This window comes from Rhamphochromis sp. 'chilingali', assembly GCF_963969265.1.
Source record: "Rhamphochromis sp. 'chilingali' genome assembly, chromosome: 2".
Taxonomy (NCBI): domain Eukaryota; kingdom Metazoa; phylum Chordata; class Actinopteri; order Cichliformes; family Cichlidae; genus Rhamphochromis; species Rhamphochromis sp. 'chilingali'.
This window is the reverse complement of record NC_137930.1, coordinates 33,883,233-33,902,466: the sequence shown is the minus strand read 5'-3', so window position 1 is coordinate 33,902,466 and position 19,234 is coordinate 33,883,233. Positions and strand designations below refer to the sequence as shown.

Below are 19,234 nucleotides of genomic sequence, written 5' to 3'. Positions count from 1 at the left end.
TGAGCCTGCGTGGCTGTCTTGCCCATTGGCAGCTGGGATATGTTCCAGGCCGACATGACTTTCAAGGATAAAGTAGGTTTAGCTAATGGATGGCTGCATTTCTTTGATCAGGGCACTTAGTTACTGTAATGAGCTTCTGAATGACTTAGAATAACCTAATTGACATAAAGTAACTTAAGTAGTAAACATACAGAAGTGCACTTAGCCCACTTAATCAGTTTAACATCTGGGAAATTTACTAGTTGTATTTACTGGTTGTAAAGGGAAGCTGCTATTTTGCAAAATTCCTACTGATCTGTGATGCAAAGACATTTGATTCTCCAGACTCTGGTTCATGATCAGCTGATTGAGAGTCAGGATCTGGTTTCAAACTCCAGCAAGAAGATGCTTACACACAGACTGTGTATGGCATCTCCTGTAATGAAGCAAAAGTGTCAAAAGTAACACAAGAGAAGATCATCTCATCCTGCACACTTTATGAAACACAAAACGGGATGATGTGGCACTCTACAGGTTTCTAAGGGATATTTTGGTCAACCTGTAGAAATACCAGAAGTTTGGATAATCCAAAGTAGCAGAAAACCCCCCACACAGAATAATCACAGACAATAAAATAATTGATCTGAAGGCAGCCTCATCCACCTCAACCCAATAATGCTTCCACCGGTCCTCCTCCATCTTCCCTATATGGAACCTCAGCACACCTGTTCCTAGCCAATCCGGACACAGTGTGACACATAGCCCCTCCCACTGCAGCTGATGGCGTTACCATGGGTTACAGGGTGGTGGCCAGCTCCATCTCTCCCTCTTGTAAGGAGACTTTCTTCCCCTTCTTCTCATGATTCAGCAGAATACACTGCAGCAGCACACAAAGATACTGAAACAGAACAAAACACAGCCCAACAGGTTTGATCAGGGTGCCTGTTCCTGCTTGTTTCCATCAGTAACTCATTTCCACTCATTTCCCACTTCCAACTGAAATTACCTTTTGTACTTATTGTAAGCATTTTTATTTTCTTATTTTGAAAAGGAAAAAGGTCTTCAGTAAGCAGAAGGCTCCTTTAAGTATCTGAATTGTCTGATCTTATTTATGTTCATATACTGATACGAAGGGGATTTCCTTCGAGTGGTGGGGTCCCCTCCTGATCCCACCCACTGATATTGGTCTAGAGTATTGTTAGGCTTACAATGCCCCAAACTCCCAAATAAAAACACAGACAGAATCAGAGGTGGAATGTAACTTATTAAAGTACGTTACTAAAGTAAAGTTTTAATGTACTTGTGTTTTATTGAAGTATTTCCTTGTTAAAACTTATCATTTTATTTAAATAGGATTACGAGATTAACGTCTCAGAGACATCAATGGGTTGTTGCGTATGATTCTGCTGATAAGCAAAGAATAAGCAAAGAATAACGTTCAGTGACCGAAAAGCACAATTTTGCTTACTTCAATCTACAATTCATTAAAAAACAACAACAAAAGACCTCTATTACATCAGTGTCTGTGCCTCTTCAGTGTAAGATATCAACCTGGCTGCTAGGCTAACATTTTAATGGTATTTGTACAGTAGATGAAAATTTTTAAAAAATGAATTCTCTTCACATAACCCTTGTAACTTCCTTCTACTGGAATAATATTTTCCACTGGAATAATATTTTCCTGTGTAAGTTGCAGAAGTTCTGTTGTAGCAGAAAAACAATGAGTGTTGAACTTTATGGAGACATTTTGAATGATTCCATAGACACAGAGTCAACCAGTCCCCCCAGACCTTCCAGCTTCTCTGATTTCATTTGGACTTTTCTAAACCTACTTCATTACACTGATGCTGGAAACCATGTCATTTGTAGAGAAAACTATGCAAAATCAGGCAGCAGATTCTTCGCCTGTGCTTTTCTTTTTATGATAAATTAGCACCAGCTCAGTGATGACCCATGCTCAGTGATTTGGGTTTCCTGAAAAGTCTAGGTTTCCATTCCTCCCCCATAGTATCAAACTGGCTGCCCTCAAAACTGACAAAGTGCTGTGTAAATTGAACTGAACAGGGCTAATAATCTAATCCAATAAGTATGTTTTGGTTGGAGCAGCCGATTCCAGAATCCACTCGTACTGCTGATCTCCCTGCTTGTCCTACATTTGTTACTGGATGCCAGAGCCGTGCCCTTCCTGTCCAGAGACCAGACTCTCCCTGTGCCTCTTCCAACTGTTTATCGGGCACCCCGCCAACTTTCCCTTCTAATTATCTAACGCTGCCCCCCCACCCCCCGCCCCTTGCTCTGCTCTCAGCAGGGGACTTTTTTTTTTTAGTGTAAAGACAGTTCAGGATAAAGGCAGGTGGTGTACAGGTGTCAGGGCACACTCTTGGCCTTCAGGTGTGGCTGTACCCCAGGCATGTTCACCTTTCAGAAGCCACTGCTGGCATTCAGAAATCAGACTTTGCCATCTTCCTGCAGGAATGACCACCCGCCCACACACACACACACACACACACTGCAGCCCTCTGGGAGAGGGAATAGTAGCAGGAAAGCCATTTGCTGCCCACCACGTTGTTATGGAAACTGCGCGGACACGGACTCTTGTGCAGGAGAGCTTTTGTCTGTCATGCTTGAAGTCAGGAATCAACAATGTGTTATTAGAATCAGCTGTTACAGCCTGGTCTTATTGATCACCATGCAACACTGATTTATTTATACCTCAAACACATCTGTTCTCTGTAAGGCTCATCTGCAAATGTTCTTTATAACCCTTCACTTAACCTCTAGCAACACATATAAAGGTCATATATATAAATCTGCACAGGCTACCTGACTGTTTTTCATGTGACTTCACTTGGTGAGTTAAGTATGATATTTTTAAACCACACAATGTCCCGGTGTTGAGCTAAGCCACACTTTATAAACCACACTTTAGTCATGCGCTTGCGTTATCTATAATTACATTTATGACTCTTTGTAGTGTTAAAGCGTTTGTTGCTGTGTTGGTCGGGAGAAAGAAAGGTCTTTATGAAAGAAAAGTTATTACTTTTATGTATTGTTTTCCAATGTCCACAAACAGCATTACAAGGCTATTTATAGGTAAGTAATTACTGTACATACTGACATCTAATATTTAACCATGGGAGTTCTACGTATGGCAAGTACCCTATGCTAACCCCCACCCTGTGTTTTGGAAGAAAATACTAAATAACTTTTTTTTTGGAAGAAATTTAAACTGCTTGTTGTCATCACCAAAAACCTCAGAAAACAATTTTCAAGACAGCACAGCGTTAGGGGATTAAACCTCAGAGGATTAACCCCTTAAGTGCTGATTTGGAATTGGACTACCCAATGTGAGGCAAAGGACATTGGGCACAAGAATCCTGCATTCATTTTAGTCATTGTAGTGGTAGGTGGCCCCCGACAAATACCCAGAACAATGGGCTTTCAGGAGAACCAGGTTACATACTAATACATACTGACGATGATTTAAACCAAAGGTTTTACATTTGATTTCACTCCTTAGACCTGTTGATACTGACTGCTGCTACTTTTTCAGTACAGAGATATGCTGAGTTTTGAGCTAATAGCTCTTTGGGAATCACCTTGTTGGTGCAGAACTTTTTGTGCCAGTGTTTTCTTTGGCATTTTTCCTACATTCAGATGAAGAAATAGGAACAAAGTAGGTTTTTTTTATGACAAGTTGTTAGTAACAAAGTATTTAAAAATGCAATTTAAACTTGGTTCTTTGCTGAGTTGTCTGTGATGTGTAGACACTGGTTCATCTATTAAGAATGATTCAATATTTTTCAGTGCTTCAGTGATTCAGAAGTCTGAAAATGGTCAAGTACGAGGACTGGACTGAAAAGGAGTGGAAAAATAGACAATGTCTAAAGAAGTACTTTGGAAGAACTTCAGAAATCATGGCTCTATCTGTCTGTCTGTCTGTCTGTCTGTCTGTCTGTCTGTCTGTCTGTCTGTCTGTCTGTCCGTCCGTCCGTCCGTCCGTCCGTCCGTCCGTCCGTCCGTCTATCTATCTATCAGTATTAAGCTTTTAGTACAGTGTAGCTGCAGATTGATCATAAAAAAATGCAGTAAGCGAACCAGACTGTCAGTCTCATGCATCAAATGAATGTGGTAAAAGACAATCTGAAAACATGCTGAGTATGGAAAGTTTAACACAAAGTTTTGCACTGCAGATTTTGCAGGGGTAATAATCGATATAATAATATTGGGGTTATTGTAGGTGCAGCATTTTCTTACAAATGTGACCGTGTCTCTGGCATTGGGTTTGATACCAAAACATGCCAACTAGAAGAAAATCATGTTATGATCATTTCCAGGCAGAGTGGTGCGAAGAGTAAAACTTAAATCCAAGCGGAAAAGACAGCAGGAACTGTTATTTTGATTTCCTCTAGTTTAAGTTCCTTCAACACAGGACACTGATGATACCTTAAGACACCTTTTGCAAAACTATGCACAATACTTCAACTATGGTTCTCTACAACTCTGCATCGTATTTATCTGTTTAGCTGTTGGGATATTTGAGCTTCCAACAGAGAATTAGCTATGTGCAGTTTGAATAAAACATTACAGGCCAGTTTTATAGAACAATAATATCATCCCTTTCTAACAGATTCACCTTAGTGAAGGATGTGTAACTTATATCTAATGGCTTAATATAGGTTTGATAAAGTATTTTCTTTTTTTCATCACATTATGAAATTTCAACCAACAGCTGAATCACAAGGCTGAAGTTGTGGCAGAGCTGAGAAAGCCATCATTACCCTTGCGTTAAAGGTGAGAAATTGGTAGTTTCGAAACAAAACGTGGAATTCTATCTTTTCTTAATTGAAATTGTATTCCTCTATATGGTTCTGGTTAGTTTTGAAGGGGTGGGTCTTACATGGAAAATATGATGTCACACACTCTACGTACATTACGTTGCTTGGGGCTGCCATATGTCCTGTAGGAAGTGGTAAAAGTAAAAGAAACAGATAAAAGACAAACTAAATAAATAATAACAGCTCAAATCATTTAAGTAACTTGTAATACAAGGGAGAGAGCGTCCACATGTCCCCACTTCCTTTCCCCTTAAGTGGCTGAACTTTATGATTTGACTACAAATCAAATGGAAGCTGGAGTTGAAACTTGAGCAAGTGCTGGACACACCTGAGGGGTGTGTGTGTGTGTGTGTGTGGTGTGTGTGTGTGTGTGTGTGTGTGTGTGTGTGTGTGTGTTGGAGCCCGGGGTGTGGTGCTGAAGGGACAGCTATCCTCATTGTTGGACTGGGTGTGACTTTGAGGAACTCTCCATGGTGCTGGGCCACTCTTGACCTCAAACATCCGACAGAGACGCCCTGCAGAGACATTTAAAGACTGCACGCCACGCTTTAATTATTACATTACACAGCTCTCTGGCGGGCAGGACAGCTGCGAGGACACTGTCTCCGGGTTAAATAGAGCTACAGCGAACAAGTCTTCAGTTTGGACAAGTGAGAGCGCAATATTTCCGGACATTCAGCTGTGATGCGCTCCCGATAGTGCCAGTCTGGACGGTTTCATTCGGGCTACAGGTAATCCCTCATTGGGAAACATCCTCCTCCTCCACCCTATAGGATCTCTTTGTGACAAAGCCAGACTTTAGGTCTCTCCCTCATATGCTGATTTATAACTCAAACAGCTGTGGGCAAGGAGCTAATTTAGACTCATGAGTAAGCAAATCAGAATTGTTGCTGATCTGTGGCGGAATCACTGACAAGCAATATAGCAGAAGGCTGTCTCACATCTTTCCCTAATATCAGATATTACGTGGATTCATTTTGCACTTCTCTCTCCACCGTGAGAGTGTGTGTGTATCTTTTTTTTCTCGAGCAGCATTAGCTTTACTGATTTTTTCCAGCTTTGGTCACAGTGCGACCACCTGCGATTGAAAACCGGCAAAGGCGGTGGCTGTCCAAGCGCACAGCGCTGAGGGAAGGGGAAAAAACCGGACAACACAACAAGCTGAGACTCCGAGCATCTGTGCAGCTACACACCGCTAAACCCAATCACAACCAACCGCCTGGAAGGGATGTCGACCGCCGGGGAAATGCCAGCTTTCTTTCAGAGGATGGGCTCCGAGAGCCCGGCCAGGCCCAGGCAGAAATTCTGTGGCGTGTTCTGTCCAGTGGAAGGTTCCTCGGACAGCAAGACGCTGGACTTTGATGCACTCTCGGCGTGCAGGGGCAGGAGTGACGGGCGAGTCATTGACCGACAGACCGACATCTCCCAGCCGAGGAAGGTAGAGATAAGGGAGAGCACAGGGAAAGAGGCTCTGCAGAATCTCGATGATAAACGGGTAATTTTCTCCGATTTTGCATGCCGATTGTGTATATTTTACACCTATCCTTCCCAGTCTTCCTCCTTTTGCCTTTCTTTCTCTACATTTATCATTCCAGCTCTCATTTATTTCATCCAACATTCAGCTTTTTGCACACACCCGCGCCATTTTTCATCTACAATCGCATCAGTCACAGAGCCTTTGCCACTCAGCAGAGTTTGTTTAAGCATACACATCCAGTTTATGCCAGACAACTTGCCATGACTACATTTCCCAGAAAGCACTATGATGTAACAGAGTCGCTGGCCCTCAGTTAGAGGGCCCACCATGCAGAAATGCCAGAGGGAGTGGCTCTGTTAGTCAGAGTCCTTAACAGCACAGTGCAGCTGGCTGTTGGTGAAGGAAACACTGTTAACAGGTCTGCACGAGAAAGAAAAAATAAACATATGTGTCATCTACCATGGCATGATTTAAATAGGAGGCACACCTTTGTGAACACATCAGCCTGGTTGCTTTTGCAAGGTGATGCAGGGTTGGACCATTGCAGCATTACTGCCCTTGAGATCTCTCGTTCTTTTAACAGCAGAACTGAGTTGATGGACAGGCTCAACCTGACCTGCATGACTTGCAGGAAAATCTATCACGTCTTTTACTGCTGCTTCAAGCAGTTATTCAGTTTTTAGTGATTGGTGGTCAACCCACATCTGTACTTCCTTTACTTAATACTCAAGCACTCAGGATGCTGTTAAAAGCTTTGGGCGTTGGTGTTGAGCCCTTTTATCATGTTACATATTGATCGGAAGCATTCGCCACACAACCCACTCCCTACTCTCTTCCATCTCTTCAAGTCATATATGATTAGTTAGTTGCTCTTCACTTTTCTGATGTGAGAGCTTACTTCACAAACACAGACTTCACAGACTTAATTGATGTGATCTTCAATATCAGTGATGTCATTATTACAGGAGATGCATTTCAGCGTTGCGTTCTTCAAAAGCAAGCTGACATTTTAGGACTGTGGTGGATAAAATGCGACACAACAGCGCTGCAGTGCATGTTTACTCAGCTATTGTGTGTAAATGTGGGTTCGCTGCACTCGCAATTTCTAGTTTTACTTCTGCTCCACTCAATTTCAGAGGCACACACTGCACTTTGTAACCCACACCATTTATTGTACACTTATTGTAAAGTAAGCTTTACAGACTTAATTAATAACACGTTAAGATAAAACTCTATTGAATTCATGTAAATGTACATGATTTTTTAGCACTGATTTCCAGCTCCATGTTTGAATCCATGGACTCTACTAGAGTAGGTTTGCACAAGTCACAATTTAGAATAATCCTTCTCTATCTCATATTAAACCTTTGTGCAGATCCTCTGTCTGAAACAAGGCATGTAACTCCCTTTAGCCTCCTTTTAAACCAGCATTCCTCTGATTGGCGATCAGTGGTAAACAGAAGGTTTGAAAAGCAGGTAGGTGGAGCTGTTTGCCTAAGATCACCATATTTTGGATAACAACTCTCTATGATGTCATACGGAGCCAAGAGCATAAAAAACTGTCTGAAACATGTTGTTAGAGCAGTCTGAAGCCTGAGCTTTTGTCTCATGGGGATTACATGTACTTACATAACATGTAAACTCATTATGTTAAACTTTGGCCCTCTTTAATATGGCTATTCAAATTAAGAAAATAAGAAAAACTGAGTTTGTGACTGAATTGACAACTTTTACTGTGGTTTTACAGACATTTATATAACAAATGAACTTTAGATAGCAATTTCTTGCCTTAAGGACTTTGTTTGCAGTTGTTTTTTAATGCACCTTGGGCAATCTGATTACATGCGGATGGCTAAGAGGCATCACTGTTTACAACTGTTTATCACATGTCTCCAAGGCTTCTGTACATATTTCACAACCGGCTTCGTCACTTCCACTGGAAGGTTAAAGGACACTGTCCCTTTTCTCTCCCTTGCACATTAAGAAAACAAAGTAATGGTTATAGCAGCTGTTGAGACTGGCAGGAAAATGTCATCCGTGTCCATGGCATTAAAAAAAAGAAACACCACATGCTGCACTAATGACATATTTTCCTGTTACATCCTTGTCAGGGACACATCAAGACAAAAGCATTACAGACTACTTTGGTAAGTCCTGTGGCTGATCAGCTGCACATCATGATGTGAATCTACTGTTCCACAAAGAATCCTTATGCCTAGCGGAAGACCGTGGAGGCCATGCTTTAAGCGTATACACCAAATTTGGACCCTAACATTTGGATGTCACAGCAGAAGTCGAGGCTTATCAGTCAAGGCAACATTTTTTAATCTTCCATTGTTTAATTTTAGTAAGCCAAACTGTAGCTTTACCTTCCAGTTCTTAGCTGGCAGAAGCAGCGTGGTCTTCTGCTTTAAAGTTTGATGCGTTCTTCTCAGATCTCTGATTTTTTTTCTGTTTTTGGACTATTCTCTGTAAACCCTGGAGATGGGTTTGTGGGAGTGAGCAGTTTTCTTAATGCCGATACCATCCTGTCTGGCACCAACAATCAAAGTCACAAAGTCACTTAAATCACCTTTCTTTCTCATCCTGATGCTCGGTTTGAACTTCAGCAGGTCATCTTGACCATGTCAACATGCCTCAGTGGGTTGACTTGCTGCCATGTAATCAGCTGATTATATATTTGAGTGAACAAGCAACCGAACAGGTTTACCTAATAAAGTGTCTAATGAGTGTATATTTGCTGCTGTCTACTAATAATCTTATTTCCCAGAATGCATTTTAAAATCAGGTGTAAACACAGACATAAAAACTACAAACGGTTTTCAAACTTTGGTCTTAAAGGAACTGTGTCAGTTCAAATACATATTTTTTCTATTTATAAATAAGCACAAAACAAAATTTAGCGGAGAGCCTCTGAGTACAAAATATATCTGGTTAAGCTCAATTGACTACTTTTGGTAATCTTACACTGCTTTAACCTGTTATAGATAAATAATAAAGTTAACTGTGTACTGAGGAAGAACATTTTAAAAATGAAAGCAGAGTTTATCACATTTCTTTTACTATGAAGTGAAGTCTTCTCGATCGGTCTTTGATTAAAAATAAAAATGCAAACACTAAGTAAATCTCGAACAATGTCGGACTATTTTGTCTGTCAGCATTTGCCAAACACACAAAAGGCCAAATTTCCATTCCCGTGATTCCAGGTTTACCCATTTCTCAAATAGTGCTGTAATCCCAACTTGTATTGAGAACCATTCAAGTTGATCAGATCTGGAAACAGGTGAAATCACGTCACCCTGCCTGAGCCTGAGCTCTTGCTCGCTCTAATAACACCCCCACCTTCAGACACACAGCAGATAATATGAGGTAAGATGGCTGCTGGCTGTTTCTTCATTTGTTCCTTCGGTGGATGTTTGCAGGCTGCACTCCCTGCTTGCCTGCCTTCCCTAATCCGGCGAAAGCAATTGATGGCATTAGTGTGCTTCTCTGCTGTCAATGGAGCAGGGCGAGGCTCTGCGCATGCTCCGTGGGGTTCTTTTATTGGGAAGAGGCTCTCGAGCGGTCCCTCCCTCCCCTCTTGTCTGACTCCGTCTGGGAAGGAACGGTTTGGTGCATCGGCGGAGACCGGGAGGCTGCCAGGATCCGGAGTTGAGCGATAGTTTGATTCTTCACGTCTGTGGCCTCCTGCAGATCACCCGTGTCTGTGTAGTCTTCCCCCCTATTTATCTTCATCACCATCATCCTCACTACAGCCCGGCAGCCAGCGGTAATCCGTCCCGTTTGCATTTCTAGCGGTCTGCGGCGCACACGAAACACCGGTGAAGATGTCTGGCTACCAAGGCAAAAAGAACATTCCCCGCATCACAGTGAGTGCTCGGGTGTTTTCACGTTTGGAGTGGCAGTGAGTGGGTCCAGCCTGGCTGGTGTGGGCCTGCGGGGTGTGTTTGCAGGATGTCACCGGGGCGGCATGGTCCCTGCGCCGCTGCGCTCCTCGACGATCCAGGGCAATGGCGCAAGAGTTGATCTCCTAAAAGAAATTCCAAAATAAAATAAAAGCGTTTTGTAGATGGTTTTCTGTTTCGCTGTGAGATCGAAAGCACACGAGGGTCGAGAAATCAGTGAGGCCAGCGATAGTATGGTGAGGCTGAAATTTTCGTGTTTTTATTTATTTATTTATTTTTTTGCAGCATCTTTGCGACAAGTGCTTATGTCCGGATAAACCCGAGCTCTCGCTTTACATTAGAGTATCCATTGTTTGTGCACATTCACTCCACCCCTGCATTTCTTCTTCCGTGCCATGCATGACAGTTGAGATTTCACGCCGGTGGTCTTTGTTAGACTGTGTCTGGTGGCCGGGTATCACTGCACACCAACTGGTGGAGCAAATGCTTCCCTGCATCCGCTCCACGGCTCAGTACCCGGCTGTTTCTTTTAACCTTAGCGTCTTTTCCTTTTTTAAAGCCATCCTTGATATATATATATAGATATATATCTATATATATATATCTCTATATTTAGAGATATATATATATATAGCCGTTTAGAAGGCACAAAAGGCTTTAAGATACATTCAGTGTGTCATTGTGGAGCAGATTATTTCCCCGAATTCATAGCGAAGCTGCAGGGATGTGGTGCTTCAATGGAAAGTGGAGAATAGGGAGGGGATGGGAGGGGAGCCAGGGAAGGGAGGGGACAGTGGGTCCTATTTCCTTCCATGCCTGTCTTTCAGCTGTGTAATGAAGGGAAGATGCATATAGGCAGAGCTGATCAGGGAGGAGGTCACTGCCTTTTCATCCTGATGTCAATGAGCTGAAACAATGGTGAAGAGTGACCCAGAAGAGCCTGTTTGAAAGCCATACAGATGGATCTGCACCTTCTAATTGTGGACTTACTAAACAAAGCATTCAAGCAGCAGGATATGAAGCATCATTATCCTGTTATCTAGCAGGCCCACGCTCCCCAAAGGTTTCACCAAGCTAGGAAAACCTCTTCAGTCTGAGGAGATCATAGCACAAGCATGATTATGGTCACGGGTTGTCTCTGAGATATGTGCTGATTAGTAGATTATAAGAATTGTTTTATTCAATAAAGTTTTCTTTTGATCAGCTAATCGATTGATTGGAGCTTTCTCTGCCAGAGTTATTTCAGAGCCACGGCCTGACCCACATTATGCAGAGCTGTTAGCCTTTTGTGTCATGGTAGCCAAAGCAAACTGTAATTGGAGTGTCTAAGTGGTTGACTGTTCATGTAGCTCTCATCAACTTCAGATTTAACTGAAATAATAGTTCTTTAAAAGAGACACACGTCTCTATGTACGTACACTGAAGCAGATCCACATCATGGAAAGATTGATGCTTAATATATATTTCTAGCAATAATATGAAAAATTCTCCTCTGTGTTAATATCATGCATCACTTGGTGATAACTGGCAACCTCTCATGTGAATAATTTTCCTCAGTTCTCTCTCTTAACTGCTTGAGACACAGCAGATGGATGGTGGAAAGATCAGAGGATTAGTGGGTGTTGTAGTCAGACCTAACTGGATAGACTGTCTATTCTTAAACAGAGCATGAAAGACATAAGAAATGAGTCAGAGTCAGAGGGGATCTCTTGAAGATCTAGCAGAGGGATCAGAGGAGAATGTGAGGAAGATGTTACTGGAACTGTAAACTGTAGATGCTGGAAAGTAGCATTCTGGTTGGTTCCCGTGGACCTGAAAAGGCATTATTAGGAGGCATGGATGACCTTATTAAACCAAAAAGACACTCAAGAGGAAATGAAGGTTACACTGAATTAAAAGTAAACAGCAAATGCTGAAGTAGATGCAAATGAGCCCCTTGCCTTCCGCACCTTTCTTCATAGACCACTCAAATCAGTATGAATTACATATTTTACTGAATTTGAATATTTTCATTGAACTGGGTGGAGCACTGGGCTCCATAGAACAGTTTAGCCAGATGGACATGGGTCAGCTGCACAGACAGGGACAGACTTAGGGCGGCTCTCATCAAATATGAATGAACCTCTGCAAGTTCACCACCTGGACTTGGTGCTTCTGTGTGACTTCAGAACCAGATTCATACAACAAGATCATTGAAACTGAACAACTAGCCAAGCAGGGCTGACACTGTTTATTTTTTAAAATGTTATTAGCCATTAAATATGAATTTTGGAGTCTACAACATATCATCCACTCCTTCAATTTCTGATGGGTTTAAGCAGAGATGCTCAGACCACCTCTCCCAAGCACCGGCTCTAGCTTTACTAAAGCATTGCCAAGCCACCTGAGAGAGATGATATCTCCAGTGTGTCCTGGGTCTGCCCTGATCTGGGATCTCTTACCAGTTGGACATGCCCACAAAACCTCACCTAGGAGGCACCCAGGAGTCTTTAAGATGCCCGAACCGCCTCAAATTTAAAGACGTTCTATCACTTTCTACAACTGGTATTGTCACAGTTGACAGTTTTGGTGGTGAAACAGTTAAATATTTAGTCCGTCAACAAGTTGTGTCATTTATTAGGAATGTGATCAATTTATAAAGTTCAAATGTGCTGATTCTGCAGTCTGTTCTCTGTTTTGTGTCACTGTGGACAGACTATATTTGGCCTTTAAACTGGTGCTTGAGCAGAACCTTTAATAGATGCTTATCACTCTTCATGCTGGCATTCGAAAGATTAAACCCAGAGTCGATCCATCAGAAAACAAATGAACAGATTCAAAAAGAATCCCTGAAAAGAAAACCGGAGTAATGTTTGCACTTGAGATGCTGCAAGTGGAAAAATATTTTCTCATTTTTGCTTGATGAAAACATAACTGGTTAGTAAGCAGAAAAAATGGTTCAATCAGTTACATTTCCTTTGATGCATTTATTGATTGATTGGCTCTTTCAGCTCTAGAATGAGGGTGAGTTATTTCAGTGAAGGCTATAAATACAGATAAAAGTAAATCAAGAACAAGAAGGCTGTTTAAATGCAGCTCCAGTGAATGAGGTAAAAATAGAGCGAGGCTATTATAAGACTGTCCTGGATTAAAGTCTCAGTGGCTACAATCCTCAGCAAATGAAGGATCATTAAGTAGTGTGCTACTATAACATACCTTTAGTAGAGCAGTGTCTCTGGTGACAGTGCAGTGCATGTGTAGTTACTTCAAACGTGGCTGGAGTGAGTTCACGCAGCTATCTCACCCTGCAACACAGCCCGGAGTGCCTTCTCTTCACACATCACACTACGCTCCTAATCAGCCACCCACTGACTCAACCTTGTTTTTTTTTTTCCTTTTCTTTTATTCCCCCCACCTCTCAGGATCATCCCGAATTCCCCCATTCATAAAGCCAGAAGTCAGGGAGACTGTACAGCATGTATCAACTCTGCTGTTATTCAGCTGCTGAGCAGAGGGGAATGCTGTTGAGCAACAGTATCGCAGCTCCTCCGGCTGCGCTATGTCACAGGAAAAAGGTCAATGAATGTATTCTTTTTCAAGTTTGAGATTAATTAAACAATTTTGTAGTCAAAGAGAAAGTTTAAATTTAGTTTTGCATTTCAATTGGGAATTTAGGCTAGTTTACTTTCTATTTCAGTGGTAGGGGTTTGAGTTATGAGTTAGTGGAAAAAAGTTTTTAAGTCAAATTTTCAGAGAAATAAAGAATGTCATATTTTCATTTCCTGTGAATGTGGGAGGATAACAGAGCAATTTAAGAGACTTTTCAAACTAAATGAGCAAGTTTTAATAGCAAAGAAGAGTGTTTTTATGGATTAAGAGGCTAAAACAATTAAAAACATGGTGATCAGTCATCATGAAAATAAAGTAAAAGTGGAATTTCTTGCATCAAAGGAAGAATCACATTCATCCAATGCATCAAGTGTGTTTTATAAATAAAACAGAAATGACTACTTAGAAAAATTTTGTATCTGTTTTTTCATGTCATTAATGTGCAGATGACTATTTCTGGGAATTACTTTATTTCCTGTTTTGCACTTTATTTTGAAGGAGCAGAGTGTTTTCCCAGTGGTTGGCTGAACATGTATGGAGATGATTTTAGCAGTGGGCTGTTTTTTGACTAATCCAGGACAAATATAAATCATAATGCTGCATGTCTGACCTGGCAGCCTTCTCCACCTGACTTAACTGTTTCCAGGATATCTTCCATTTGGACAACAACATACAATGTTGCCGGGTTACGTCTAACACTGGCAGACGTTTTCACTGCACCCAAGCTGATTTTGCCCTGATTTTATGAAAGTCAGCAGTTTGAGTACCCAGGCTTCTCTTCTCTTCCTGTGGAGGGTCTTAGTTTTCCTCCGTATGGTGCTGTGGTTTATTAATGTCAGGATTTTAATAATCGCAGCATTTGATTGATGTTGGTGATTTAACAAAACCATTACCTCTGCTTTCCATTATACCCAGTCTGTTTCTTTTTCTTAAGCACAATGTTTTACGTTATTAATAATACCTGTAAAAATTATAAGGATCTCTCATAACCTCATGAGAAGTATTATGTAAATCTACACTTCTCCTTAGCTTCGTAGAGCTTTTAATTCATTGTTTTTACGCCCCAAAGCACTGCAGAGTCCATACCCCTCTAACTAAATGAGAAAAAGGCCCATCTAGTGATCATCTGGTGAGTAAAGCATACATTTAGCAGCTAAACATAACGACAGAAACAACATTTCTGAAAAAATTTATCTTTAGACACAGGCTTTCCTGCTGTGCTGATAGTGTGACAGAGAACAAGACAGATTTTTACTAACCTGTCTGTTTTATACTTTGTTATTTTGCTGATGGCTAACCATGATATGCAGAGTTTACCAGCCTTGCTGGGACTTGTTTCTTGATCTCTTTCCATGTAAAATTCAGTTTTATTTAATCCAATGTGAATCCAGCTGATATACTTTAATGATATTTAGAAACAGAGTGTATGAGATATTCTAAAGTGATCCCTACTGGATGGAAAAACTGATCCACAATATACATCTCGGGGTTAAAGTGCTAACAACATGCCTGCAGATGGATTAAAAATGAGATATTTCTATGTTAGAGCTATTTAAAATCTAATGCCAGCAATGTGTTAACAGCATGGATATTAAAAAAAATGGACATAGTCATCAATTGTTGGTTTTCGACACTGTTAAGCTTCAACATCAGTGTTTTGTCCATCACCATGTTGGGTTTTTTTGGAACTGGAAGTTACCTTATGGATCAAAGATTGGAGTCATCAAAAGTGTAAAAGATGAAAGTAGCTGCTGCGATGTCATCTATTGCAACCTTACTGGTTAATGATTTATGATTGTCAACAAGCGTGCCGCTTTATACCATATCAATGTTGATGCATGATATGACCAATACTTACATAACAGATTTAATATGACCCAAAATACCTTTTTTTCTCTCGTATACTTCTATAGAACTGGAAGTCTTTTCTAATGGCTTTCAGATAGAATCCATCCAGCTTCTATCACTTATCTAAGTCCAGCTTGTGGGGGCAGCAGTCTAATTAGAGAAACCCAGACCTCCCTCTCCCCCAGCAACCTCCTCCCCTTCAGCTGGCTCATATTAGTGTGGAGGAGTGGCTGCGCTACTCTTTGTCTCTTGTGAATGACCAAACTCCTCACTGTATCTCTAAGGGAGGTTATTTGTATGTGCGATCTCATTCTTTTGCTCAGTCACTACCCAGAGCTCGTAGCAAAGTACACTGAGGGTACATTGGCTAATTAGCCCTAACTAGACTTTCACTCAAGAAGATAAGTACAACCCCCCCAAGAACTTCTGGTATCGTCAGTACATAATAGTGAGGGTTAATATTATTCAGGTATTACATTACAAAGGCACCAAATGCAAACACACACCCAGATAGATGATTTACAAAGAAATTCCTGCCACTCAGAGTTGTTATGAAGGAGGAAGGAATCCATAGAGGACAAAACTATATTTTGTACCCAGCTGTAAATGTGCACTTCAGTTCTCTAATATAGAAGTCTGTGGGGATTGACTCGAGCCTCAGGAGGCACAGAGACGAACTGGAGTTGTTGTTTCAGCTCTGGACGTTGCCCCTTCCAGTCACAAGCTCTTATAGCTAAGGTAAAACAAATAAACACAAACAAAACATTAGTCATAGATATCTAAATTATCCACACTTCACAGTAATTAAAGTTGCAGACAATCTCATAATACTTAAGGAAATAAATTTGTCTAAAACTGACACTTATCATTAACAAAAGACAGACAACACAGCAGGCTTCTGAGCTTCATTATCCCACAGTTTGAGTCACGTGTTCACTCCTGTTTTCTGGAGGGCTCAGTTTTAGGCTCTGTTGATACTGCGTCCCACTGCACTGCAGTTTTTTGGCATCTATCAGCAGATAGAAAAGGAGCCATGAACTGTTTGCCCCTTTGGTGTGGGTGGGACTTATTTATGCTCTGTCTCCATGCTCCGCCCACTATGCCGAAAGTATTACACTAGTCCAGGATGTTTTGTTTGAGGAAACAGAGGTGAAGGAGGTTGAGGAAAGTTACTGTGTTAAACAAAATATTCAGTGATTGTTTTTATAAGTGTCCTAATTACGTTACAGATCAGGTTTTTTTTAATGCTCATTGAACTGTTTTTGCCTTGTATGCAATCTCAGTAAGGTTGTAGGTTGTAGCCTGGAATGTAAACACAGTAGTTTAGTAACAGTGGGCCCATTGAGCTTTATCCACATCCTGTTTGTGAGCTCTGAAAAAGTTCCCACGAAGGAAAGGTCACTGTCATGCTTGGCACAGATCCAGTACAATCACACGCTCTGTCACACGACCCCTGCGAGCTTTAAAACAATTGAATTATTTTAAAGCACGGTTCTGGATTCAGGGACACTAATTGTTCTGCAAATACAGCTCTATATGAAACAGCGCAATAGGTGCAATTTTGTGAGAAGGGCTGCAGTGTCTTGGCAAAGTTCAGTGAGTAATGTGATAATGACAGTCATGACGGGGCGCATGATGTAACGGCATATTTCAAAGCAGTTGTTGGGAGGAAAACGGGCCAGCAGCGGGCTGGAGCGAAGCCAGTCGCTCAACCAGAGCACTCTGTTCCACACAGATCGAAGATTACCACATGATCTATCTGCATTAGTTCCATCACTGCTGTCAGAGTGTGGCCACACCTTTCAGATGACAACTGCAAGGCATTTTCCAGAAGCTGCTGCAGTCAGCTGAAGTTGTTTTACTGTGTACTTTACTCCATTCTATATTTCATCCAGAAGAATACGGGGTATTGCTAATATGTGAAACGTTAGTACACATGTGAGGAAAAAAATGCTTCAAAAGCAGTCATAAGGAAATTTGGATAGGTATATATATCTGAGATCATTGTGTGAGGACTTTGTTTTTTCCTATTCAGGGGTACTACTGTACATGGAAAAGGGTTTAAAGCTTTTGTGGCTCCTGAGGGAACTGCGGATCTGATGGACATCACTTGAGTCAGTGGCCGTCAAAGCTGAAGACTATGAAACTGAAATTATTGGGCAGCCATCTTGAGGCTGCATTTACCTCTGCTAGTAAAAAACAGCTGAGGTCCTTCACACTGGGGTCTGGTTATGAATGGCATTGTTGGTCCCAGTCAAAATTTTCCCCCTGCAACAGCACTAAAGTTATGCAAAAGAAGTGCATATTTATGGAGCGTTTCTTTGCAACATCCATCATTTTTTTTAAACCATTAATCTGTTTATATTTTTAAGACTTTCCTGTAGTAAATATTGAATGTTGGTCATTAAAACCACCAAATAGACCAACTTAGTCTGTTTACATACTAAGCTAAAAGATATTCAGTTTATTTATTTATTTTTTTAAGTGAGCTAAATAAGTTTGCGTTATTTCTACATATGTGGCTGTGTTATATAAACAACCTATTAGGTAATATTTTACAGAGCTGGCTTATGGTTTGTGCTGCCTGCAGCACAGCAGTTGTCCTCTGGGCTGAAGCTGCTGGCCTGGCAGCAGCCAGTGGCAGCGCCTCAAACAGAGCAGCCTTTGTTAGAAGGGGGAACGCTGGAGCCCTTGTGACATAGCTGCCACTCCCTTTCTTGGAGAGAGGGCCAGGGCCTCCCCGGGGTGGCTCGAAGGAGGGACTGTGGAGGTGGTAGACTCCCCCCTCCTCCCCGTCCTCTCTCCAGCATAGAGACAAGTGGCACGGCAGCAGGCATGGATGATTGATTACACGCTCAGTGGCCTGATTGGTTCTCTCTCACGTCTGTTTGTGCGATAATTCGACCACATGAAGGGGGCAGATGGGTGTGTCTGGAGGCGGGCTGCTGTCTTTATTGTCCGAGCAGTGAATGATTTCCCTAATTTTGCTTTTAAAGCAAAGATCAAGTGATCCACCAGTGAGAGGAGCGGTGATGAAAATGCACTGGGCCCTCTCTTTGCTCTCAGCACAGGGATCTAGAAGTTTGTTGTTCTTCTTAATTTGGAGATAATGCTTTGTGTACTGCAGATGTTCACTAATCCCATTTTAAAGCAGTCAGACTGTTTGAATCCAGTCCCCTCCTTAGATTAACGTCTTTTCTTTGTCCGTATTCATCTTCTTTTCACAATGTCTTTCCACCGCCAGCCTGACATAAACAGTGTCACAGTGAAAACATCCACACACAAAAAAAACTGGTGCTGGTCCAAACATCCCAGCTCTTAATACTCTTTTACCCCCTGCCCCTCCAATCAGCCACCCCCACCGGATCAGTGTGTTAGAGTATTAAGAGTGTGTACAGTGTGTTTACAGATATCTGTATGCGTGTGTGTTTGCAGAATAGGAAAGCCAGTGTCAGCTGAGAGACAATGCACAGCCATGTGTTCCTTATCAGACGGCAGCCTAAAAAGGCCAAGCAGAGCCAGTATTTATGTTTTGCTGTGATTGTTGCCAATCCACTCCTTGAAGTGACATTTCCCAAAACGTCTTTCATCAAATGCCC

At 41.6% G+C, this 19,234-nt stretch overlaps 1 protein-coding gene across 2 annotated transcripts in view; it reads left to right on the top strand.

The window, feature by feature from the left end:
• The first annotated feature begins 5,665 nt into the window (after nucleotides 1–5,665).
• Nucleotides 5,666–19,234, top strand: part of dpysl2b (dihydropyrimidinase like 2b) — a 31,981-nt gene continuing 18,412 nt past the window's right edge. Inside the window, exon 1 of one of the 2 annotated variants that reach the window (XM_080875401.1) lies at nucleotides 5,666–6,312. In XM_080875401.1, the coding sequence (XP_080731527.1) occupies nucleotides 6,046–6,312 (267 nt within the window). In that variant the 5' untranslated portion in view covers nucleotides 5,666–6,045. Of the gene's footprint in view, nucleotides 6,313–9,841; nucleotides 10,164–19,234 lie in introns of those variants that run through there. The other variant, XM_080875402.1, reaches the window with a different exon arrangement.